Consider the following 25,703-nt stretch of genomic DNA (forward strand, 5'->3'; position numbering starts at 1 on the left):
TGCCATGATCATTCCTATTTTCCTTCAATTTCCTACATATCTAGGAGTGATATTTCTTGGTTTTAAAATGTCCCCATATTCAATTTTAGTCCACACTGTGAAATTGACTCCCAAAGATATTTTACTAAGTTGCACTTCCACCAGCAACGTGTGAGGGTGTGGTTGTAGCTCATTCTTACCACACCTGGTGGTGCCATCCTTTTTTATTGTACTCATGTGGTGTGTGTATGCTGGGCAGCATCTCCTGGTTGTTTGATTTTGTATTTCAGTGATTAATCATGAGATGGAGTAGCTTTTAAATACTTATTATCATTTTTATTTCCTAATTTTGAAACCGCTTGTCTAAATTTTTATTTTTCCAGAGTTCCTGTTGTTGTGCAGCAGAAATGAGTCTGACTAGTGTCCATGAAGATGTGGGTTCTATTCCTGGCTTTGCTCAGTGGGTTAAGGATCTGGCATTGCCTTGAGCTGTGGTGTAGGTCTCAGGCATGGCTCAGATCCCATGTTGCTGTGGCTGTGGTGTAGGACAGCAATTATATCTCCAATTAGACACCTAACCTGGGAAATTCCATATGCTATGAGTGTGGTCCTAAAAAGACAAAAGAAAAAAAAGTCCATTTTTTCCCTGAGTTAAGGAAGGTAACTTTCAACATTTTCTTCTAAAAACTTTATAATTTTACTTTTCAAAATTAGTGCGTTAGTCTACCTGGAATTGACTATTGTGTATGTTGTGAAGTTATGGTGGGGATGTCTTTTTTTAACTTATTTTTTTTGCAACAAAACACAATAATTTGAATGGTTCATTCATAGACTCCTTCAAATTGCAATAATATGAAAATGTCAGATGTGAATAAAATGCAGTTTTGTTTCTTTTCTTAGAGAATTTATTTCTCTTCTCTATTTTTCTTATCCTACTGTGGCCTCAAGTACAATGTGGGATAGTTGTGGTAAGAGCTGGTGTTTTATCTTGCTCCACAGGGAATTGGAAGGTATTAAATATATAATCATACATATTATCTATGCTGTATGTTTGAAGAAATAACTTCTTTTTTCAGGAAGAATATTTTCTTCCATGTTCACTTGCTAACAGCCCTTTCTAATGAGCATATGTTGAGTTACAGCAAATGTTTTTTTTCTTGCATCTGTTGAGACATTATTCTTGCATCATATAATATTTTCATTTGCTTTATCACTGTAGTGACTTACTTTGATTGCTTTTTTAATGTGAAATCAACTTTGCATTCCTGGGAAACTGCAACTTGGTAAAGATAACATCACATTTCTTCTGAGTTTATTTTAATTGTCTTACTAATATTTTATTTTGAATCAGTATATTTAATTCATAAATGAGATCAGCCTGTTCCTGTACTCTTTTGCAGTGTTTTTGTAGCTTTATATATCAAGGATGTGTTTATCTCTAAATGGAGATTGGTGAATTCTCTCTAATTTCTATTCCCTGAAAGAGTTTTGCAAGCTAGAAATTATTTCTTTCTTGACTGTTGATAAAACTAAATTCACTATTGCAGACATCTAGGCCTGCAATTTTCTTCAAGGTTAGGTTTTGGCTACTGATTCAATTTCCTCAATAGTTATAAGTCTAAAATCTTACTAAATTTTTTGATGGGTCATATGTTTTTTAGAAATTTGTCTTATTTGAACAAAATTTAAAATTTATTCTTATGACATTATTCATAATATCCTCTATTTTAATATCATAGGTAATACAGTACTGTGTTAGAGAGAACCACCTTATTGATATGATTTCTTTCTAATTTAATGTGATTATATTAAAATGAATATAATAAGAAAATAAAATAATTTTAATAAAATTAATAAGTCAAATAATTATGGTAACGTAAGTAAGATAATTAAGTAGTTTATTATTTGTATGAATTCTGTAAGAGGCAGTTTTCTTTTTCCACAAATACCATGTAATTTACATTTTAAAAATTCTGCCATTAATATTTTATTTATTCTTGTTTTAACACATTTCTATCTATCCATATATATATATCAGTGCATCTTATTATTTGTTGTATTTCAAAATAAATTATATATATCAATAAACTTCACCCTAAATATACATACATATAAAAACCAGAGTTCAGTATTTATTAAAGTAAAATTTATGTGCAATTAAATGTAAAAATTTTAAATGTGTATTCATTGAGTTTTGACAAATATATAAGCATTTGTAATTCAACATTACCATTACTCCAGGAATTTCTCTCACACCTCTTCCCAGTCTTTTCATGCCCTCACATTATAGGGGCAGTCACTATTTAGCTTTAAGTCTTTTTTTTTAATTACTCAAATGAATTTATCACATCTCTTGTTGTATAATGATCATAACAATCCAATTTCACAGTATTTCCATCCTATAAACCAAGCACATCCCCCCACCCCCAAACTGTCTCCTCTGGAGACCATAAGTTTTTCAATGTCTGTGAGTCAGCATCTGTTCTGCAAAGAAGTTCAGTCTGTCCATTGTTCAGATTCCACATGTCAGTGAAAGCATTTGATGTTGGTGTCTCATTGTATGGCTGACTTCACTTAGCATGATAGTTTCTAGGTCCATCCATGTTGGTAAAAGTGCTGATATTTCATTCCTTTTAATGGCTGAGTAATATTCTGTTGTGTATATGTAGCACATCTTCTTGATCCACTCCTCTGTCAATGGACATTTAGATTGTTTCCATGTCTTGGATATTGCAAATAGTGCTGCAATGAACATCGGAGTACATGTTTCTTTGCGAGTCATGGTTTTCTCTAGATAGATGCACAGGAGTGGGTTTGCTGCATCAAATGATAGTTCTATTTTTAGTTTTCTGAGGCATATCCATATTGTTTTCCCCAGTGGTTGCACCAATTTACAATCCCACCCACAGTATAATAGTGTTCCTTTTTCTCCACACCTGCTCAGCACTTATTGTTTGTAGACTTTTTGATGCTGGCTATTCTGGCTGGTGTAAGGTGGTCCCTCATAGTGGTTTTGATTTGCATTTCACCAATAATGAGTGATGTTAAACATCTTTACATGTGTTTTTTGGCTATCCATATGTCTTCTTGGGAGAACTGTCTTTTTAAATCTTCTGCCCACTTTTTGATGGGGATTTTTTTTTGTATGGAGTTGCAGAAGGTGTTTATAAATTTTGGAGATCAATCCCTTATCAGTTGATTCATCAGCAAATATTTTCTCCCATTCTGTGGGTTGTCTTTTTGTGTTGTTTAGGGTTTCCTTTGCTGTGCAGAAACTTTGAAGTTTGATTAGATCCCATTTGTTTATGTTTGTTTTTATTGTCAATACTCTGATAGGTGGATCTGAGAAGATGTTGCTGTCATTTATGTCAGCGAGAGTTTGGCCTAAGTTTTCCTCTAAGAGTTTTATAGTATCAGGTCTTATATCTAGGTCTTTAATCCATTTGGAGTTGATTTTTGTGTATGGTGTTGGGGAGTGTTCTAATTTCATTCTTTTCCATGTGTCTGTCCAGTTTTCCCAGCACCACTTATTGAAAAATCTGTCCTTTCTCCATTGTATATTCTTGCCTCCTTTGTCTTAGATGAGTTGGCTGTAGGTGCGTGGGTTGAATTCTGGGCTTTCTATCCTGTTCCACTGATCTATATTTCTGTCTTTGTGCCAGTACCATACGGTTTTGATGATTGTTGCTTTGTAGTATAGTCTGAAGTCTGGGAGCCTGATTCCTCCAGCTTCATTTTTCTTTTTCAGGATGTCTTTTGCTATTCTGGGTCTTTTGTGCTTCCAAACAAACAAAATATTTTGTTCAAGTTCTGTGAAAAATGTCCTTGGTAATTTGATAGGGATTGCATTGAATTTGTAGATTGCCTTAGGTAGTATAGTCATTTTGATAATATTAACTCTTCCAATCCACGAGCATGGTTTGTCATTCCATCTGTTTGTGTCATCTTTGATTTCTTTCATCAGTGTCTTATAGTTTTGAGAGTACAGGTTTTTTTTGTCTCTTTAGGTAGGTTTAATCCTAGGTATGTTTTTCCTTTTGGATGCAATTGTAAACAGGATTGCTTCCCTAATTTTTCTTTCTGCTTTTTCATTGTTAGTGTATAAAATGCCATTGATATCTGTGTGTTACTTTTGTATCCTGTGACTTTGCCAAATTCACAGATGAGCTCTAACAGATTCCTGGTAGAATTTTTAGGATTCTCTAGGTATAGTATCATGTCATCTGCAAATAGTGATAATTTTACTTCTTCCTTGCCAATTTGTGTTCCTTTTATTTCTTTTACTTCTCTGATTGCTGTGGCTAGGACTTCCAAAGCTATGTTGAAGAGTAGTGGTGAGAGAAGACATCCTTGTCTTTTTCCTGATCTCAGTGGGAATTCTTTCAGATTTTCACCATTGACAGTGATGTTTGCTGTGTGTTTGTCATATATGGCCTTTCTTATGTGAGATAGGTTCCCCCTGTGTCCACTTTCTGAAAGGTTTTTATCAGAAATGGGTGTTGGATTTGTCAAAGACCTTTACTGCATCTAATGAGAAGATCATATGTTTTTTATTCTTCAGTTTGTTATTGTGGTGTATCACAAAGATTTATTGGTGAATATTGAAGAATCGTTGCATCCATGGGATAAATCCTACTTGATCATTATGTACAATATCTTTAATATATTGTTTGCGTTGGTTTGCTATTCTTTTGTTGAGGATTTTTGCATCTATGTTCATCATGAAATTGGCTTGTGATTTTATTTTTTGTGGTATCTTTGTCTGGTTCTGCAATCAGGGTGGTGGTTGCCTCACAGAATGATTTTGGGAGTGTTCCTTCCCCTGCACTGTTTTGGAATAATTTCAGAGAAATAAGTGTTAGCTCTTCTCTAAATGTTTGATAGAATTCACCTGTGAAGCCATCAGGTCCTGGATTATGTTTGTTGAAAGTTTTTTAATGTTTCAGATTCAGTTCTTGTGATTGGTCCATTCATCTTTTCTATTTCATCTTGCTTTAGTCTGGGAAGATTGTACATTCCTAAGAATTTGTCCATTTCTTCTAGGTTTTCCATTTTATTGGCATATAGTAGTTTCTTATGATCCTTTGTATTTCTGTAATGTCTGTTACTTCTTTTTCATTCCTAATTTTATTGATTTGAGTCCTCACCCTTTTTTAATGATAAGTCTGTCTAAGATTTTATCAATTTTGTTGATCCTTTTAAAGAACCAGGTTTAAGTTTTATTCATCTTTTCTATGATTTTCTTGTTTCTATTTTTTTGATTTGTGTTCTGATCTTTATGATTTCTTTCCTTCTACTAACTTTAGGTCTTTTCTGTTCTTCTCTATCTAGCTGCTTTAGATGTCAAGTTAGCTTTTTTTTTAGCTTTTTCTTATTTCCTGAGGTATTCTTGTATTGCTCTAACCTTTCCTCTTAGAACGGCTTTTTCTGCATCCAATAGATTTCAGAGTGTAGTATCTTTGTTATCATTTGCTTTTAGGTATTTTTAAATTTGTTCTTTGATATTTTTCAGTGGTCCATTGGTTGTTTACTAGCATGTTGTTTAGTCTACAGGTGTTTGTGGTTTTTGTAGTTTTTTTCCTTGTTGTTGACTTCCAGTCATATAGTGTTGTTTTTGGAAAAGATGCTTCATATGTTTTCAATTTTCTTAAAGTTACTGAGGCTTGATTCATAGCCCAGGATATGGTCACTCTTAGTGTACTTGAGAAAAATGTGTATTCTCTTGCTTTTGGATGGAATGTCCTATAAATATCTGTTAAGTCTATCTGATCTAATGCTTCATTCAGGGCCTGTGTTTCCTTATTGTTTTTATGTCTGGATGATCTGTCCATTGCTATAAGTGGGGTGTTAAAGTCCCCCACTATTCTTGTGTTATTGTTGATTTCTACTTTTTGGTTGTTAGCAGTTGCCTTATATATTGTGGTGATCCTATATTAGGTGTATAGATATTTAAAATTGTTATGTCTTATTCTTTGATTGATTCTTTGATCACTATGTAGTGTCTTTCCTTGTCTCTTAAAGTATTCTCCATTGTAAGGTTGTTTTTTTCTGATATGAGTATTGTTACTCCAGCGTTCTTTTTATTCCTGTTTGCATGGAATATTTTCTTCCATCCTCTCACTTTCAATTTGTATGTGTCCCTCGAAGTGAAGTGGGTCTCTTTGAGACAGCATATATATGGGTCTTGATTTTGTATCCATTCAGCCAGTCCTTGTCTTTTGGTTGGGGTGTTTAGTTCACTAACATTTAAGGTAATTATTGATATGTATGTTCTTATTGTGATTTTATTGACTGTTTTGGATTTTTGTTCTTTTTTATTCCCTTCTTATTTTGTTCACTTCTCTTGTGGTTTGGTGTAGGCTTCCTGATGGAAGGGACTGGTGCCTGCTGCTGTTAGGTGGAGCTGATTCCAATCCCTCTGGTGGGTGGGGTTTTGACTCTGGATGAGATAGAGGTGCCTATGTGCCTAGGGCATCTTTAGGCAGCCTGTTTACTGATGGGTGTTGCTGTGATCCTACCTGGATTATTGTTTTTCCTGGGGTTTCTTAGCATTGATGGTTGGGGCCATATTTTCCCAAAATGTCTGTCTCTAGATGAACACAGGATGATGAATATTCCCAAGAGCTTTGCCTCCAATGCTCTTCTCCCACAACAAGGAACAGTCAGCCTCTGTTTTCCAAGGAGATCCTCCAAGAACTGCAGTTTGGTCTGACCCAGTTTCCTATGGAGCCTCTGCTTTGCCCTGGGACCCAGTGCACATGAAATCCTATGTGTGCCTTTTAAGAATGGGGAATCTTTGTTTTCCCCAGTCCTGTGGAGCTCCTGCACATGAGCCCAACTGGCCTTCAATGCTGGATACTCTAGGGGATCATTATCCCAATGCCAGATCCCCAGGTGTGGGGACCTGACTAGGGGCTGAGAACTCTCATTCCTGATGCAAGTCTATGTGATACAGTTACTTTCCAGTCTGTGGGCTGCCCACCAGCACATATGGGGTTGCATATATCACATAATCACCCCTCTGACCATCTTGAAATGGCCTTCTCTTAATCTTCTGGAGTAGGATATCTTTTTGTATGTTCCCAGTCCATTTGATTGAAGCTTGTTCAGCATTTGATTGTAACTTTGTTGTTTTTAGTAGAAAAAGTGAGCTCCAGTCCTTCTATTCTGTCATCTTAATCCCCTGATTGTTTTTCTTATTTTTGCATTTTAAGAGTTCTTTTTATATTTTGGACCATGGTCCTATATCAGGTATGTCATTTGCAAATATTTTCTCTAAGTCATGGTTTATCATCTCATTCTTTTGACATTGTCCTTTGCAGAGAAATGTTTTTAATGTTAAGAAATTCCAGTTTATCAATTATTTCTTTCACAGATGGTGCCTTGGGTGTTGTATATAAAAAGCCATGGCCATATCCAAGGTCATCTAAGTTTTATCCCATTTTTCTTTTAGGGTAACTAGTTCTTTGTTTTACATTTTACTTAATGATCTATCTCTATGGATCTTTGGGAAGTGTGGAAGCCCACTTCCCCAAATCAAAGACCAAATCTTCTAAACTGACAATAAGACTTGGTCTTTGATTTGGGGAAGTGGGCTTCCACAGAGAAAACACGAGTGTTCCCTGATATTAAAGTCTGATTGCTGCCTGGTGATTTTAGATTCTTTATTTTGGAAGGCTTGAGACAAAGAAAGGTCACTCCAAGTTTGGGAGTAATTGACCCTAATCATTATGAAGGACTGGGGAACTTTCCTGACCAGCAATAACCTTAAACAGGTGATTGTAGTTCTGCCACATGATAGGTAAACAGCAGGATAAGCAAGAATTATGACATTTCAGGAATGAAGATCAGGGAAGCAGTCTTGAAAATAGGTCATGTTGGAGGAATATAAAGGAAATATATATGGATGATAGAGGAAGGCAATGATGAATTTCAATTACAGCCTTGGGGTCATCTTTATCAGCAAAGATTGTAGTTTGTCCCACTAACTCTCCCTTTTAAATTCTGTTTATCAAGTGTCTGATGGCTGATATTCTCCAGGCTCAGCATGCGGGACAAGCAGATAGGGGAAGTACATGGTGTAGATTATAGTTGATGCTGCCCTGAAGCTCCTTGTCCCACTTGGGTTATTGGAAGCTGCATTAGAAAGTTTTCAGCAAGCTGACAGCTCCTAGCTGCACTTTGGCTCTGCCTGGGGGCTTTCCCTGGCACTGAGGGAGTTTGCAGCCATCTTGCCAATGAAGATGTCAGTTATGATACATTAACCAAAGGGAGCATAAAAGTGGATAGCTTAGTCTACTGAAATTTGAATGATATAATTGTTTCATTATTCTGCGGGGACAAATTTAGTTCTTTCTTGGGAGGGAATAAGTTCTTGTTAAGATCCAAAGAATTCATTAAGCAATTAATTCAAGTATTCATGCACTATTGGTGTTACATCAATGTCAATGATTCTAGATGTAATTATACATTTTTTGAGGACACAAAAATAATCATATCGAGATATTTATTGTGCAGTTATTGTGTGCTTTAGCATGAATCATCTCATTTAATCTCAATAATTGTTTCATGATGACAATGCAGTTATTCTCTACACTTTAAATGTAATGAAACAGGACTGAGAAGATAATTAATTTTCTCAGGGCAAACTGTTAATGAGGAGCATAGCCTAGACACAGTTCTTCTGGGTACGAGCCCAAGGACTCAATATACTCCTCTACACTTCCCTGAAAAAGGTTCCCTCCATGCCCTGAAGTCACTCCTAAGTGAGAGAAGGTCCCTACAAGATGTGAAGTTAAAGTGAGATTTGTGTTCTTGTGACAACAACTATTGGTTTATTCCTGGACCATAGTGTAGTATTGGCAGCATCGGTGTTGGAAGATGACTAAGCTATTCCTACTTCCCAGCTGGGACTATAACCAGATAGAGAGGATCTCAGGGTGTCCCTGAGATCTGGGACATCCCCTGAGGTAGCTCTAGCAGCTCAGTCCCTCCAGCCCTTGCACAGGCTCCTCAATAAGTTCCAAAAGGATTTGGAGGCACCTAGTCTACAGTGATTCATTCCTTAACAGGGAATTTAGGGACATTTTATGAATCCTCTCTAAGGCTTGTAAAATGGTGTCCTCCTGCCTGCTGCTCTGGAGATCAAGAACAGGCACAGAACTGCAGGAGGTCATGAACCTCAGAGAGGCATTCTGTGCTGTGTTCTAGTGTTCTCAATAGAAGCTGAAGTTTCAGGAAACTTCTCATATCACAAGGTACCTGAACTCACTAAAATCACAGATCTGAGTGATATGTGAGTTCTAGGTGGGAAAGATGTGTTTCTGTGCCTGGAGGGCAGTTTTTCATTCCACATGGGCTGGTGTTTCTTTCTTCCTATAATGTGTACATATGTGTGTTTTCTTCATGAGTTTCATCTCTATGGGGCATAGTGTGTGTGTGTGTGTGTGTGTGTGTGTGTGTGTGTGTGTGTGTGTGTGTGTTTGCTTTATGTTTTATTTGCAGGTAGTTTTTATAGAGTTGGTTCTTGTGAGCAGGGTCCAAATGTCTCACTCACCTATCACCTTCACTTGTATTGAGTGTAGGTCAGTGGACATTGGGACCATTTCATTTTCCAATGACTGTATATACATGTGACCATGTAACAGCCATGGTTACTGTCCTATAGACCACAGATGGTGGAAAATTACAAATCAGTAGTTTAAGTGTGCACATTAGTATATGTTTCATGTACAGATTTTAAGGGCTTCTGTTTCATGCATATGAGTCCAAATATCCCTTTGACTATCTTTCAGCAGGGGCCATATTACTGCAGGTTACTCATTGGTTCAGTTCATATTCCTTTGATTATCTTTCAACAGGGGCCATATTACTGCATTTCCACCCCTGGGGAGCTTCCACATACTAAGGGATATGAGCTCAGTGTCTGCACTGTGTCAGGCTGGGGCTCAATCCTCAGTCTGGTCCTTAAATGTTTTTGTGATCTTAGGAAGTGACTTTGATTATCTGAGGGTCAAGGATCCTCAGAGGTGCAGAAGTAAGTCTTCGTACATCAAAGTGTTATTTTGAGTATTAAATGAGGAAGGCATACAAATTATTCAGCATGAAGCCTGACACATAATTGATGTGCTATAAAAGGAAGGTATTTTTATTATCTTGCTCCAAAATCCATGTTTGTGTCATTGATGTTCCTCATTCACTTTTGTCTGGGACAAAACATGTGGTCTGAGAAAACAGGTCCATCCAAAACATCATCTGAAACCTCAAGGTCATACTCTGACCTTCTTTCCAGGTCTCATGGCCCAGCTGCATCCTTCACAAGATCCTACCTGAATCAAGGTTACTGATTTGTTCAGTTCATCTTGTTCTCTTCTAGTGTCTCTGTGAGGACCAAAACGTTATGTGAGTGAGTCTCCATGCCACTATAAAATGTTCGTCATTGTCCTCCTTGGTGGCCATGAACTGAAACAACCAGTGACCTAAGCAAGATAGTGATCCTGTTATGGAGTCCAAACTTGTATTGCTTACTTCACAACAGGCCACTAAGTTGAGACACAATTTGTTGGGGCAAGGAATAGTGAATTTATTTGGAAAGCTGGCATATGGAGAAGATGGTGTCCCAAAGAACCATCTTCCCTGAGTTAGCATTCAGGCTTCTTTTAAACCAAAGGGGGTAAGCATAAGGTTTGTTGGTCCAAACTGCTTGGTGTTAGAATCTTTTGTTCATGTAGCTGTCACATAGGTCAAGTCACAGTGCTCCTGTAAACCTCCAAAGAGACAAAAGCTAATTTTCTGTTCTGAAATTTTTTATCTCCATATGAGTCAGAAATTGTTACACTTTTAATGGTCAGCAGCTTGTGAATGGCTCTTCTGTACATTTCAGGCTAGAGGAAATATTCTTCACTTGTAGCAAAAACAATAAAATATAAAGTTTAAAGTACAAGAAACAAGTCTGATATGGAGTCAGTTTTATTCTTCTATTTCAGTCTCTGAGGGGGTCTTACTATCCCACCCCTATACGTGAGTGAGAATGTCCATCTTGAGTCCTTCTTCAGGGCTATGTGGTTGGAAATCCTTACCTCCAACCTAACTTCCAAAGAAATACTAACCTGAAAATCACCATCAAAAAGCCACCTCACCTGAGTTAAGTAATTTATCACTTAGCTTCATTTTCCAAATTTATGTAATGAAGACATAAGATTTGCCTTGTGTGGAGTTCCCGTGGTGGTTCAGTGGTTAATGAATCCAACCAGTATCCATGAGTATGCTGGTTTGAATCTTGGCCTCACTCAATGAGTTAAGGATCCAGCTTGCCATAAGCAGTCATGTAAGTCCAGATGCGGCTCAGATCTTACATTGCTGTGGCTGTGGTGCAGGCAGCAGCTACAACTCTGATTTGACCCCTAGCCTGGGAAACCCCAAATGATGCAGGTGTGTCCCTAAAAAGACAAAAGAAAAAAGAAAAAAAAATATTTGCCTAGATTACTAAGCAGTCCTAAAATATAATTACTGTTTGATAGGTTAAAACACGTGAAAGTCCTTTGTGTAACACATAAATGTGAGTTGTAAATTTTACTTAAAAGGACTTAGGAATATTTTGGAGAAAGGTAGCTGACATAATATAGCTTTTCTGGATATTTTAAATACTGAGGGTATGATTTCCATTCTGAGTGGTTAAGATCATGGAACTTGGTCAGATAAAACTATGTTGTGATTCTCACTGTTGGACTTAATTGTATGTATCCTTGCCCATTTAAATAATGTATACTTTTGTTTTCTTAAGGTTAAAATGTGTGTAAGAATATTTACTAGGGCTACTGCAAAGATTTCATTTGAAAGTACATGTAAAACACTTGGAACAGTGCCTGGAACTATTGAAATTATCTTGGAAGCCTGGATTGGATAGTTTTGATAATGGGATTTTAAGTGACTTGAAAGAGGTTGAATGCAGTGAACTATACTGAAAGCCCATGAAATAGCATTAGTAATTCTCTTCAAATGTAAGGAGTTTCATAGACTTTTTAAGAGGAAAGGAATGATTGATACCTCTTAGCTGGTGCCCTTTTCCCATTTTCATCTTAGCAAATTACATGTTTGAGCATGACTTTATTTAAAGATTTAAACTTGAACACAGAGACTTCTCAGTCCTTGTTGACTCCTAAGTACTCAATATGGGACAAAGCAGTTGTTCAATAACTATTTACTGAATGAAGAAAAAAAAATGTCCATTGGTTTCTTTGGAAAAAGCTGTTTTTAATGTGAGGTTTTGATAAATAATTGGAGCCAGAATTGGAAAGACTAATTCATTTACCAACAATTAAAAGAATTAAGGGAAAGGTAGGAAAAATTAAGACTTTTCATAGTACAATGGACAAGACTATAAACTTATGGTATGTACCTTGACATTTCCCACTTTCCCCAATTCCCAGCTGAGGCAAGAACAACATGAGGAGGAATAACCAGAGAAGCGTGTCTGAGTTCCTGCTCCTGGGGCTCCCCATCTGGCCAGAGCAGCGGGGCATGTTCTTTGCCCTGTTCCTGTGCATGTATCTGACCACAGTGCTGGGGAACCTGCTCATCATCCTGCTCATCAGGCTGGTCCCTCACCTCCACACCCCCATGTACTTCTTCCTCAGCCACTTGGCCCTCAAAGATGTATCCTTTTCATCTGTCACTGTCCCTAAAATGGTGATGAACATGCAGACTCAGGATCAATCCATCCCTTACTCTTGGTGCATTTCCCCGATGTATTTTGTCACACTTTTTGGTTGTCTTAACAATTTCCTTCTCACAGTGATGGCTTATGACATGTATGTGGCCATTTGTCAGCCTCTCCTTTACACCACTGTCATGAGGCAGAACTGTGTCTTTCCTTAGTAGCTGGGTCCTGGTTCCTCTGTTTTATCCATGCCCTGTTTCATACTCCCCCATTGCTCCAGCTGTCTTTCTGTGCTACAAATACCATCCCACACTTCTTCTGTGACCTCAATATATTCCTGAAGTTAAGCTGTTCAGACACCTCCCTCAGTGAGATGTTCATCTTTACTGTGGGAGGAATGCTTTTCATCCTGCCTTTAAGTAGTATCTTGGGTTCATATATTCGTATAGGGACCACAGTTCTGAGGGTCTCTTCCTCCAAGAAACTCTTTAAATTTTGTCCCAGATGTGACTCCCATCTCTTTGTGGTGTCTTTATACTATGGGACACTTGCTAGTGTTTACTTTTTCTCCTCATCATGGGACTTCAGTGACAAAGATATATTACCTTCCATCATGTATGAAATAGTTACTGCCATGTTGATCATCATTAATTGCTTACAACTCAGAGAATAAACATGAATTCGTGAGTTTGTGATGATATAAATAAATAAATTTAAAAAAATGAATGAATGTGGAGTAAGGGGAAGTTTTTTCCTATAGGAGAATACATCCAGTCAACAAAGAGGAAATGATCAAATTAGAAAACCAACATTTGGCAGCACATTTGCAATAGTTTTTTTTCATATATGAATCATCAATAGATATTAGATAGGTAAAAACTGTTGTGGTTATATAGTCTCCAAATATCTACCAAATGATACGTGGTTAATTACAAAGTTTTAAATAGTAACTTACTGTATAGAAGTTGGCAAACAGCACATTAAACAATTGATCAATGATAAAATTACCAGTAATTGGAAAAAAAATTTAGGCCTGCACCAGTGGCACATGGAAGTCTCCAGGCTAGGGGTCGAATCAGAGCTGCAGCTGCCAGCCAACACCACAGCCACAGCAACATGGGATGTGAGTAGCATCTGCTGCCTGCAATGCAGCCTGCAGCAACATCAAATCCTTACCCCAGTGATCGAGGCCAGATTTTGAACCTTCATCCTCATAGATACTAATCATGTTTGTAACCTGCTGAGCCACAAAGGGAACTCCAAATAACAAAAATTCTTAATGAAGCTGTACAATTCTTGAAAAAAATCTGGGAATGTAAGGCTTGATTTTTTATATATGGACAAAGCCCTTAGCCTAGGAATCAAAGGCTCATAAAAATTTTCATCATTATGAATGATAGTTTGTGGACTATTCTAGCACCAAGCTTCTATAATAAATTCCTTTTTGAAATATAATTTGCAGGGCCTGTGTAACTCAGTCAGTAGAGCATCAGACTTTTAATCTAAGGGTCAAGGGTTTAAGTCTCTGTCCAGACACTGTGTAAAATATAATTCACAAACAATACTATGTCAGTTTCAGTTGTATTAGATGGTGATTTGACATTTTCATACATCACAAAATGATCTCCACAATTATTAATCTAGTAACTATCTGTCCCCTAAGTTTTTACAGTATTATTGATCATATACTATATTCTGTATATTAAATTGCCATGGTTTCTTTATTTTATAACTCAAGGTTTGTTCCATATCACTTATTATTCCCAGATACTGTCCCCTCTGGCAAGTACATGTTTCTTCTCTGTATCTATGAGCCTATTTTCATTTTGATTTGTTGATATGTTGTTTTGTTGTTCTGATATTTAGACTCCATATATATGTGAGATACCATGATATTAATCATTGTCTCTCTGCCTTATTTCACAGAGCATAATACCATCCAGACCCACCCATGTTGTTGGAATATGGCTGTGAACTGTGAGATGCACTTGAATAGCTCCCTTATGGCCATGTTGTCGCCCAACAAGGTGGCAAACATTTTTGTCCCCATAATGGGATATCACAGAGAGTTGTTTTCACTGTTGGGGATTTTCTTTCTTTCTTTTGTGTGTAGATATCCAGTTTCCCTGCACCACTTATTGAAGAGACTAACCTTTCCCCATAGTGTGTTTTTGGATCTCTAGTCAAAGATCAGTTTAGCATATATGTGTGGGATTATTTCTGGGCTCCATATTCTGTCACATTTTTTATTTGTGTATTTTAATGACAGTAACATGCTGTGTTAATTTCTAAAGGTTTGTAGTATACTTTGCAATCAGGAATTGTGATGCTTAGGGCTTTGCCCATTTTTCTCAAGATGGCTTTGTCTTTTGTAGGTTTTTTTTGGTTTCATATGGATGGAGTAAATGATGGTAATAGGATGTGTGCTCCAACACACTTCAGGGTCAGTGGTGTGGGATCTCAAGGCTGGTCCTGCTCTGTTTGGTCCTCTCTGCAGTGTACAGAGTGGCAGATTTCATTGTGGGTTCTTCAGAATTTGGTACATTCATGGATGCTCCATTTCCTCCTGAGCAGGCAGAAGAAAAGCCAGTGTGTCACTGACATTAGAGACATATTATGGGACTCCTGTAGCTCAGCCCCGTTGGTCCCTGAACTGGATTCCTCTCAAGAGGAAGGCAAGAAATAGGGCAATTAACTCAGTTGTCTTCTTCTTTAACCAGAAGCTTGGGGGTGTGTTCCCTGGGGTCTCAGTTCTGTTGGTAAATGCAGGTCTTTCCTGTTCATTGTTCTCCTTCTTATAAACAGTTGGGTAGTGCTAAATATCCTGAGACCATGAAGGCATCATAGATGAGTTCTCAGGTAGTAGCTTGGACCAGCAGAGGTCAGATCAAGGTGGGGAACAATCTCTTCCCCTGGATGTGTGTGATGATGTCGGGACCAGGAGAAAGAGACAGAGAAATGTGTATTTCTGTTGGTCCTATAATCATGTGTTTTTAGTGACTGATTCACACACTGACCTACATGGTGCCATCAGCCTCAAGTGGCTATAATATGAAAATTTTAAAAAATAATCTGAAATTAAAAAGTGGGTTCCATAGTTTTGCTAGCTATATTTCAAGTCTCCAGTAGCCACAGGAGACTGGTACTGCTGTATTGGACAATATAGCTATATAGAAATTCCATGGTTGTGGAAAATGCTATTGTACAGTGCTAAAAATAGACCATGGAGGCTGGAAATCTGCAATACATGTGTGTGTACTTGGGTTACTGTGTGCATGTTGCTTGTATTTATGTTATTTTTTTTCAGTGTACGTAGTGGAATTCGTGTTTGTGTGAGTATGTATTGTTTGTGAGTTGGTTGGGTGGGTGGATGTAGCCTTTGCATATATTTTTAAAACAGTTTGTGAGAAGTAATTGATATTCAAAATCTGCTCATATATAATGTATATAATTTTAAGAGTTTTGACATGTGCACACATTTGTGAAGCTACAACCACAATCAAGGTCAACAACATATCTGTCTCCTATAAAAATGTCCTTGTGTCCCTTTTATGTGGCAACAAATCTTATTATGGGATCTACTGTTTTAAGGAGTTTTTAGGTGCACAGTATATTATTTTTGACTCTAGGCATTATGCTGTCACACAGGTCTCTAGAACTAATTCTTCTTGCATAACTGACTCTTTATTTCAATTAAATAACAATGCTGCATTTCTCCTTCCCCCTGGCCCTTAGATATTGCCATTTATTCTGTCTTATATGAGTTTCTCAAAGTGAAATTATGCAATTTTTTCCTTGTAGGACTGGTTTATTTCACTTAGCCATCTTGTCAGAAATGGAAGGGTTTCTTTTTCTTTTCCCACTTTACAGCAAGGGGATCAAGTTATCCTTCCATGTATATATTTTTCCTCACGATTTGTTTTGTTGCAGTATGAGTATCTAAACATAGTTCTCAATGCTACTCAGCAGGATCTCCTTGTAAATCTATTCCAAGTTGTGTCTGATAAGCCCAAGTTCCCAATCCCTCCCACTCCCTCCATCTGCAATAAGGCAGCCACAAGTCTGTGATTTTCTTTTCTGTGGAGATGTTCATTTGTGCTGGATATTAGATTCCAGTTATAAGTGATATCACATGGTATTTGTCTTTGTCTTTCTGGCTCATTTCACTCAGTATGAGATTCTCTAGTTCCATCCATGTTGCTGCAAGTGGCATTATGTCATCCTTTTTTATGGCTGAGTAGTATTCCATTGTGTATATATACCACCTCTTCCAAATCCAATCATCTGTCAATGGACATTGGGGTTGTTTCAATGTCCTGGCTATTGTGAATAGTGCTGCAATGAACATGCGGGTGCATGTGTCTCTTTTAAGTAGAGTTTCGTCTGGATAGATGCCCAAGAGTGGGATTGGAGGGTCATATGGAAGTTCTATGTATAGATTTCTAAGGTATCTCCAAACTGTTCTCCATAGTGGCTGTACCAGTTTCCATTCCCACCAACAGTGCAGGAGGGTTCCCTTTTCTCCAAAGCCCCTCCAGCACTTGTTATTTGTGGATTTATTCATGATGGCCATTCTGACGGGTGTGAGGTGGTATCTCATGGTAGTTTTGACTTGCATTTCTCTTATAATCAGCGATGTTGAGCATTTTTTCATGTGTTTGTTAGCCATCTGTATATCTTCTTTGGAGAAATGTCTATTCAGGTCTTTTGCCCATTTTTCCATTGGTTGATTGGTTTTTTTGCTGTTGGGTTGTATAAGTTGCTTGTATATTCTAGAGATTAAGCCCTTGTCAGTTGCATCATTTGAAACTATTTTCTCCCATTCTGTAAGTTGTCTTTTTGTTTTCATTTGGGTTTCCTTTGCTGTGCAAAAGCTTTTCAGTTTGATGAGGTCCCATGGGTTTATTTTTGCTCTAGTTTCTATTGCTTTGGGAGACTGACCTGAGAAAATATTCATGATGTTGATGTCAGAGAGTGTTTTGCCTATGTTCTCTTCTAGGAGTTTGATGGTGTCCTGTCGTATATTTAAATCTTTCAGCCATTTTGAGTTTATTTTTGTGCATTGTGTGAGGGTGTGTTCTAGATTCCTTGCTTTGCATGCAGCTGTCCAGGTTTCCCAACAATGCTTGCTGAATAGACTTTCTTTTTCCCATGTAATGTTCCTGCCTCCCTTGTCAAAGATTAACTGACCATAGGTGTCAGGGTTTATTTCTGGGTTCTCTATTCTGTTCCATTGGTCTGTCTGTCTGTTTTGATGTCAGTACCACACTGTTTTGATGACTGCGGATTTCTAATAATTCTTGAAGTCTGGGAGAGTTATGCCTCCTGCTTGGTTTTTGTTTCTCAGGATTGCTTTGGCGATTCTGGGTCTTTTGTTGCTCTATATAAATGTTTGGATGGTTTGTTCTAGTTCTGTGAAAAATGTCATGGGTAATTGGATAGGGATTGCATTGAATCTGTAGATTGCTTTGGGTAGTATGGCCATTTTTGCAATATTGATTTTTCCAATCCAGGAACATGGAATATCTTTCCATCTTCTTTGATTTTTTTGATTAAGGTTTTATAGTTCTCGGCATATAGGTCCTTTACCTCTTTGGTCGAGTGTATTCTGAAGTATTTGATATTTTGAGGTGCAATTTGAAAAGGTATCGTATTTTTGTATTCCTTTTCTAATATTTCATTGCTGGTATACAGAAATGCAACTGACTTCTGAATGTTAATCTTATATCCTGCTACTTTGCTGAATTTATGAATCAGTTCAAATCATTTTGGGGTTGAGTCCTTAGGGTTTTCTATGTATGGTGTCATGTCGTCTGCATACAGTGACAGTTTGATCTCTTCTCTTCCTATATGGATGCCTTTTATTTCTTTTGTTTGTCTAATTGCTGTGGCTAAGACTTCCAAAACTATGTTGAAGAGCAGTGGGGAGAGTGGGCATCCCTGTCTTGTTCCAGATTTGAGTGAGAAGGCTTTCAGTTTTTCCCCATTGAGTATTATATTTGCTGTGGGTTTATCATAAATGGCTTTGATTATGTTCAGGAATGTTCCCTCTATACCCACATTGGCGAGGGTCTTGATCATGAATGGATCTTGGACTTTTTCCAATGCTTTTTCTGTGTGTATTGAGGTGATCATACGGTTTTTGACTTTTTTTTTGTTAATGTGGTGTATGATGCTGATTGATTTGCATATGTTGAACCATCCTTGTGAGCCTGGGATGAACCCTACCTCGTCATGGTGTATGATTTTTTTGATAAGTTGTTGGATTCGGTTGGCTAAGATATTGTTGAGAATTTTTTCCTCTGTATTCATCAAATATATTGGGCGATAGTTTTCTTTTTCGGTGTAATCTCTGGTTTTGGAATGAGGGTGATGGTGGCATCATAGAATGTCTTTGGGAGTATTCCTTCTTCTTCAATCTTTTGAAAGAGTTTAAGGAGGATGGTTTTCCATTTTTTAAGCCAAAATTATAATCCATTGTGTGTATAAGCCACATGTTCCATTCATCTTTCAATGAGCATGTTGTTTGTTTCCATTGTTTATCTCTTTTGCACAGAGCTGCAGTGTACATTGGATAGTAGATACATGTCTGAGATCCTGATTCCAGTCCTTTCTGGTCTACACCCAGAAGTGGGATTCCTGGATCATGTGGTAGTTATATTTTGAATATTTGGGGACTCTCCTTACTCTTTTCCATAATGGCCACACCATTTTATATCTCCACCAACAGTGTAGAAATGTCCTTGATTTTGTGTTTTTTAAATTGTGATGGAGAAAAGATTCCATTTTATATTTTTTTTAATTTTTTTGTCTTTTTTCTTTTAGAGCCACACTCACAGGATATGGAGTTTCCCAGGCTAGGGGTCTAAGTGGAGCTATAGCTGCCAAGTTGTGCCAGAGCCACAGAAATGCCAGATCTGAGCTGCATCTGTGACCTACACCACAGCTCATGACAATGCTGGATCCTTAACCCACTGAGAGAGGCCAGGGATGGAACCTACAACCGCATGTTTTCTAGTCAGATTCATTTCCATTGCACCTGGATGGGAACTCCAAAAGATTCCATTTTAAAGTTGTAAGTAATTTGGTATGAATCTATACATATATCACTTCCGACTAGGATGAGTAAGTGATGAATAGGCCAAAAAGCAGTAGATGCCATTTTGTTTTTTGGTCACTATGTTTCATGCTGAGTGTCCGTTTCTGTGTATAAAACACTCACACTCTACTTCTCCTCTCTTGGATGGCTGTAGAGCAGAGAGGCCCACATGAGGGCTTTGGAAATATGTGTATGCATTTGACCTGGTGAGACAGCCGCACAGCCTGATTCTTCTTTTGTCTCATCTCTAGACATAAACAGGAAGCAAAGTCCTATTTATATTAAGTTGGTGGCACTTTGTCCAGAAGGTTTGAAGGCTACTGAACTTCTTGCAAGTTTCCTCATTGATATTTAATGATTTCCACATTTCTACTCTGGGAAACATGGTGGGGTTAATTTTGGAACCTTGTCTAGTTAATGAGATAACTGTGAATTCTGATATTGGTCCTTGGTCGTACAGCGTCTGTAATATCTTGGCTCTCTGGTCACCTCATCAGGCAAATTCTCATGACCCTCACTTTGCCTGTATGCTCAGAATGGAGCCATTTTAAAGCCCTGATGTTGGAAGAGGAGAGAAAGCCAATGGAAGATATGAAGGAAGCCGTTTCTTGGAAATTTTTTTTAAAAATGCAGTAAATCAAGTGCTCTGGATCTACTAATTTTCAAGCGGCATCAATGGTCTGGGTCTGTACTGTTTTCTGGATGTGAAAGCAAGACTTCAGAGGTACACATTTTCAGGAAGCTACTTTATCTTGCTTGATGGCCTTCTATATCTTTGTCATCTTTAGTTCTTGATATATCCTTACTCATACAGCCCAAATAATTAGCTGATTTATTTAATTTGGGGGTCACTCTCATTCTGATTGCTGTTTTTAGTCAGTATTTATTGACTCTTGTGATATATTTTCTTTTTTTAATTCATTTTTTTGTTATGTTCCCCAACACACTTTTTCTTTACACTTTTTCTTTACACTGCACATTTTCTTTACACTGTCAAGCGTGTTGTGCTGAATTATAAGTATCTAGACATAGTTCTCAGTGCTACAGAGCAGATCTCATTGTTAATTCATTCCAAAAGCAATAGTTCACATCCATTAACCCCAAGCCCCCAATCCCTCCCACTCCCTCCCTCTCTCCCCAGGAAACCAAATGTCTATTCTCCAAGACTATGATTTAGTTTTAGTGGAAAGGTTTATTTGTGCTGTATATTAGATACCAGATATGAGTGATATCATATGACATTTGTCTTTCCCTTTCTGATTTAATTTACTCTGTATAAGTCTTTAGGTCTATCCAAATTGCTGCAAATAGCATTATTTCATTTTTTTATGGATGAGTGGCATTCCACTGTGTATCTATACCACATATTCCTAATCCAATCATCTTTTGATGGACATTTGGGTTGTTTCCATGTCTTGGCTATTTTGAATACAGCTGCAATGAACATGTGGGAGCATGTGTATTTTTTAAGGAAAGTTTTATCTGGATATATGCCCAAAAGTGGGATTTCTGGGTCATATGGTAGTTCTATGTAAAGTTTTCTAAGGTACCTCCATACTGTTCTCCAATATCGTTGTACCAGCTTACATTCCCACCAACAGTGCAGGAGGGTTCTCTTTTCTCCACACCCACTCCAGCACTTGTTATTTGTGGACTTATTAGTGATGGCCATTCATACTGGTGTGAGGTGGTATCTCATGGTAGTTTTGATTTGCATTTCTCTAATATTTAGGGATGTCGATCATTTATTCATGAGCTTGTTGGCCATCTGTATATCTTCCTTGGAGAACAGTCTATTCAGGTCTTTTGCACATTTTTCCATTGGGTTGTTGGCTTTTTTGCTGTTGAGTTGTGTAAGTTGCTTTTGTATGCTAGAGGTTGAGCCCTTGTCAGTTGCATCATCTGAAACTCTTTTCTCCATTGTGTAAGTTGTCTTTTTGCTTTCATTTGGGTTTCCTTTGCCATGCAGATGCTTGTCAGTTTGATTAGGTCCCATTGTTTTTTTTTTTTTTTTTTGTTTTTTTGTTTTTTTGTTTTATTTCTGTTGCTTTGGGAGTCTGAGCTGAGAAAATACTCATTTTCTAAATAAAGAAATTTTATTGTGTTAAAATATATGTAACAATATGTAGCATTTCAATAATTTTTGTGTACATTTGGTGGCACTAAGTAATTCACGTGTTTGTACAAACATCACCACCAGCCACCTCCAGAATTTTTTATCTTACCAAATGGAAACTCTGTAAACACTGAAAAATAACTCCTCATTTTCCTCCCCACACCAGACCCTGTCAGTTGCTATTCCTTTTTTTGTCTTTATTAAATAGACTATTGTAGGACTCTTATATGAATGGAATCTTACATTACTTACAGTTTTGTGATTGCATGATTTTACTTATCATAATATCTTCAAGGTTCATTCATGTTGTGGTTGTATCAGGATTTCTTTCCTTTTTAAGGCTGAAGTGTATTGATCTATATTTAATGACCATATTTTATTTATTCAATCATTTGCTAAAGGACATAGATTATTTCTATCTTTTGGCTACTGTGAATAATGCTATTTTAAATATGAGTGTGTAAATACCTCTTTGGCCACAGCTGTCAATTATTCAGGGTATATAAACACAAGTAAAATTCCTTAGTTATATGGAAATTCTGTAGAAGTTTTTGAGGAACTTTCTTAATGTTTGTCTTTTACTTCCTCCCTCCCTGCCTACCTTATATCCTTCATACCTTATTTCCTACATTCCTTCCTTCACTTCTTCCTCTTTCTCTTTTGTTTCTTCTTTCTTTCATTCTTTCTTCTTTCTTTTGTACTCCTTACATTCATTATAATGATGAAAATAAGATTTTGATTTGAGCACATTATTTTGTACATGGTATATTAATCTTCCAAATAATGCTTTAAGTGGTGTGTGTGTGTGTGTGTTAGATGGACACAAGCACATAAGCAGTCTGACAGTAGAGCCATGGAAGGTACTGTGTCTTATTCATTACTCCCTCCTTACTGTCTATCATGATGTCTCCAATTTGTAAAAAAGAGAATGAACAGTTCCTTATTTCCACTGAAGGTTTTGATTGATATCATACACTTTCTCCATGTGACAGTCATTGTTCAGACAAATCAAGATGTGTTGCTCCTACCAGACTGGATGAAGCTTCAGTGTGTGAGTGCAGTGCAGTGAGACCTGTCTGTACACTGAGACAATCACTCTGAGAAACCATGTAACCATGTGGTAACTGCAATGCTCAGAACTTCTAAGTTCCAGGAATTTCTGATATCTACATTCCAAAAACAGACTAAAGCAGCATGAGAAGGGAGAACCAGAGCAGCGTTTCCATGTCCAAGTTCGTCCTCGTGGGGCTACACATCTGGCCAGAGCAGCAAGGCATGGTTTTTGCCCTGTTCCTGGGTATGTACCTGACCACAGTGCTGGGGAACCTCCTCATCATCCTTCTCATCAGGCTGGACCCTCGTCTCCACACCCCCATGTACTTCTTCCTCAGCCACCTGGCCTTCTCTGATGTTTCCTTTTCATCTGTCACTGTCCCTAAGATGTTGATGAACATGCAGACTCAGGATCAATCCATTCCATATGCAGGGTGTGTAACACAGACATATTTTTTTATATTTTTTAGTTGCATTGATAACCTTCTTCTTGCAGTGATGGCCTATGACAGGTATGTGGCTATTTGTCACCCTCTACGCTATGCCATCATCATGAAGGAAGAACTGTGTCTTTGTCTATTGGCTGGATCCTGGCTCCTCTCCTGTGCCTATGCCCTGACACACACCCTTCTCCTGGCTCAACTGTCCTTCTGTGCTGACAACATTATCCCCCACTTCTTCTGTGACCTTGCTTCCCTGATTAAGTTGTCCTGCTCAGACACCTCTCTCAATGAGCTGGTCATATTCTCTCTAGGGCCAGCAGTTTTCATCTTTCCACTGAGTGGCATCCTTGTCTCTTATGGCTGTATTGTGGTCTCCATCCTCAGTGTCCACTCTCCTAAAGGGATTTTCAAAGCCTTGTCCACCTGTGGCTCCCACCTCTCTGTGGTGTCTCTATTCTATGGGACAAGTATGGCAGTGTACCTTTCCTCCTCATCAGGCCAGTCCCATGACAAAGACACCATTGCTTCAATAATGTACACAGTGGTCACCCCCTTGCTGAACCCTTTCATCTACAGCCTGAGAAACAGAGACATGACATTGGCTCTGCAGATTCTTTTCAGAAACAGTAACCTTTTAGCCAAATGAGAATCACTGAACCATGTTCTTCTTTCATTCACTGGCATTGTTAGTAAAGCCTTAAAAAGCTATGTGTTGGTCACCCATGTCTCAAGCAGTTTCCTCACTCTCCCTTAAAGAGTCACTGTTATTGGATCAATTTCTTTCCCTTTAGCTATATCTCTTGTCAATTTATTTTTCCATACCCCTATATGTGACATTACCCATAACACACATCCAATGTGTGATCTTCAATGCCCCAAACTCCTTTGTGTATATGTGTAAATATGTTTAAATTTTAATTTTTCCAATATGTTGTATTATTACTTTTTTACACCTTTTCAAGTATATTTAAGTTTCATTACAGTTATCTATTCTTTGGCATTGGTTTTTCAATTCTTTAATTAATTAAGTAATAAATTTGAAGTTTAGTTGGCATACAATGTTGTGTTAGTTTCAAGTGTAATGCAAAGTGATTAGATCTTTTATATATTATTAAGTATATATGTATATGTTCAGGTTATTTTCCAGCACATGTAACTTATCACAATATATGAGTACAGTCCTATGTGCTATACAATTGGTCCTTGTTAGTTATCTGTTTTATATACAGAGTGTTTATGTGTTAATCCCAAACTCATAATTTGTCCACCCCCCTTTCAGCTTTAGTAACCATAAGTTTGTTTTCTATGTCTGTGTGTCTATTTTTCTTTTGTGTATAAGTTCATTTCTATCCTTAATTTGGGGGGGTGCTGCACCAGCAGCATATGGAAATTCCCATGTTAGGAGTCAAAGCAGAGCTATAGCTGCCGGCCTACCCCATAGCCATGTTCAGATCCAAGCCATGACTGCTACCTATACCACAGCTCAGGGCAATGCTAGATCCACAACCCACTGACCCAGTCCAGTGATTGAACCCACATTCTCATACATACTATTGGATTCATTTCCCTTGAGCCACAAGAGGAACTCTCTGTATCATTTTTTTCAGATACCATATATATGCAGAATCATATGATATATGCTTGTCTCTGTCTGGTTTACTTCTTTTAATATATTAATTTCTACCTCCATGGCACTATTTCATTCTTTTTATGACTGAGCAATAATCTATTATATAGCTGTAGCACATCAACTTTTTCATTCATCTGTTGATGTGCATTTGGGTTGCTTCCATGTCTGGCTTCTTGCCTTCCAAATCTACAAATCTTCAATTAAGTTTCTAATATTTTTTTAGTAAAGTCCAAAATGCTTATATTGTTAATACAGTACTTTTGATAGTTTGTTAAATATAAATAAATTTAGTTTGAATGTGGTTTTGACAATAATGGAGCAAGAGTAGTCAATTTAATTACCAAATTTCCCCATTCCAGGAAAACTAATTTTTCCCCATAAATTGGATATTTGTGTTGAGAACAGTATACAACTATTGGATTAATTTTAGTCTTGGAAATGAGTGTTGTATTTTCTCCACAGATGTCACTTCTAATAGGAAAATTGCTAAATGTCTGAATTTATAATTTTTGTACACAAAAACAGCTATTGCATGACTAATATATGTCAGGTAATTTTCTATATTCTGAGAACACAAGTTTAAAAAAATATATCCCCTTGTAGAGTTAACATTCCAGCACTCCTGATCCAGCTCATCATGTTCCATTTCTCCCATAGCAAGATTTAAGCTTCTAACACACTATAAACTTAACTTACTTTTAAAATATGTCATCATAGAACTGGGC

At 37.4% G+C, this 25,703-nt stretch overlaps 1 protein-coding gene across 1 annotated transcript in view; it reads left to right on the top strand.

Moving 5' to 3' along the window:
* LOC100158090 (olfactory receptor 1J4-like) overlaps window positions 1-25,289 on the top strand; it is a 39,965-nt gene extending 14,676 nt beyond the window's left edge. Inside the window, exon 2 of the mRNA XM_085019415.1 lies at window positions 22,845-25,289. Within this exon, the coding sequence (XP_084875541.1) occupies window positions 23,047-23,994 (948 nt within the window). The 5' untranslated portion in view covers window positions 22,845-23,046 and the 3' untranslated portion in view covers window positions 23,995-25,289. The remainder of the gene's footprint in view (window positions 1-22,844) is intronic.
* The last annotated feature ends 414 nt before the right edge of the window (window positions 25,290-25,703 follow it).

The sequence above is a fragment of the Sus scrofa genome, chromosome 1 (genome assembly GCF_054392235.1).
Source record: "Sus scrofa isolate SSC_HxYL_T2T_F1_AM1 chromosome 1, Sscrofa_HxYL_maternal_Yorkshire_Landrace_v2.0, whole genome shotgun sequence".
Lineage (NCBI taxonomy): Eukaryota > Metazoa > Chordata > Mammalia > Artiodactyla > Suidae > Sus > Sus scrofa.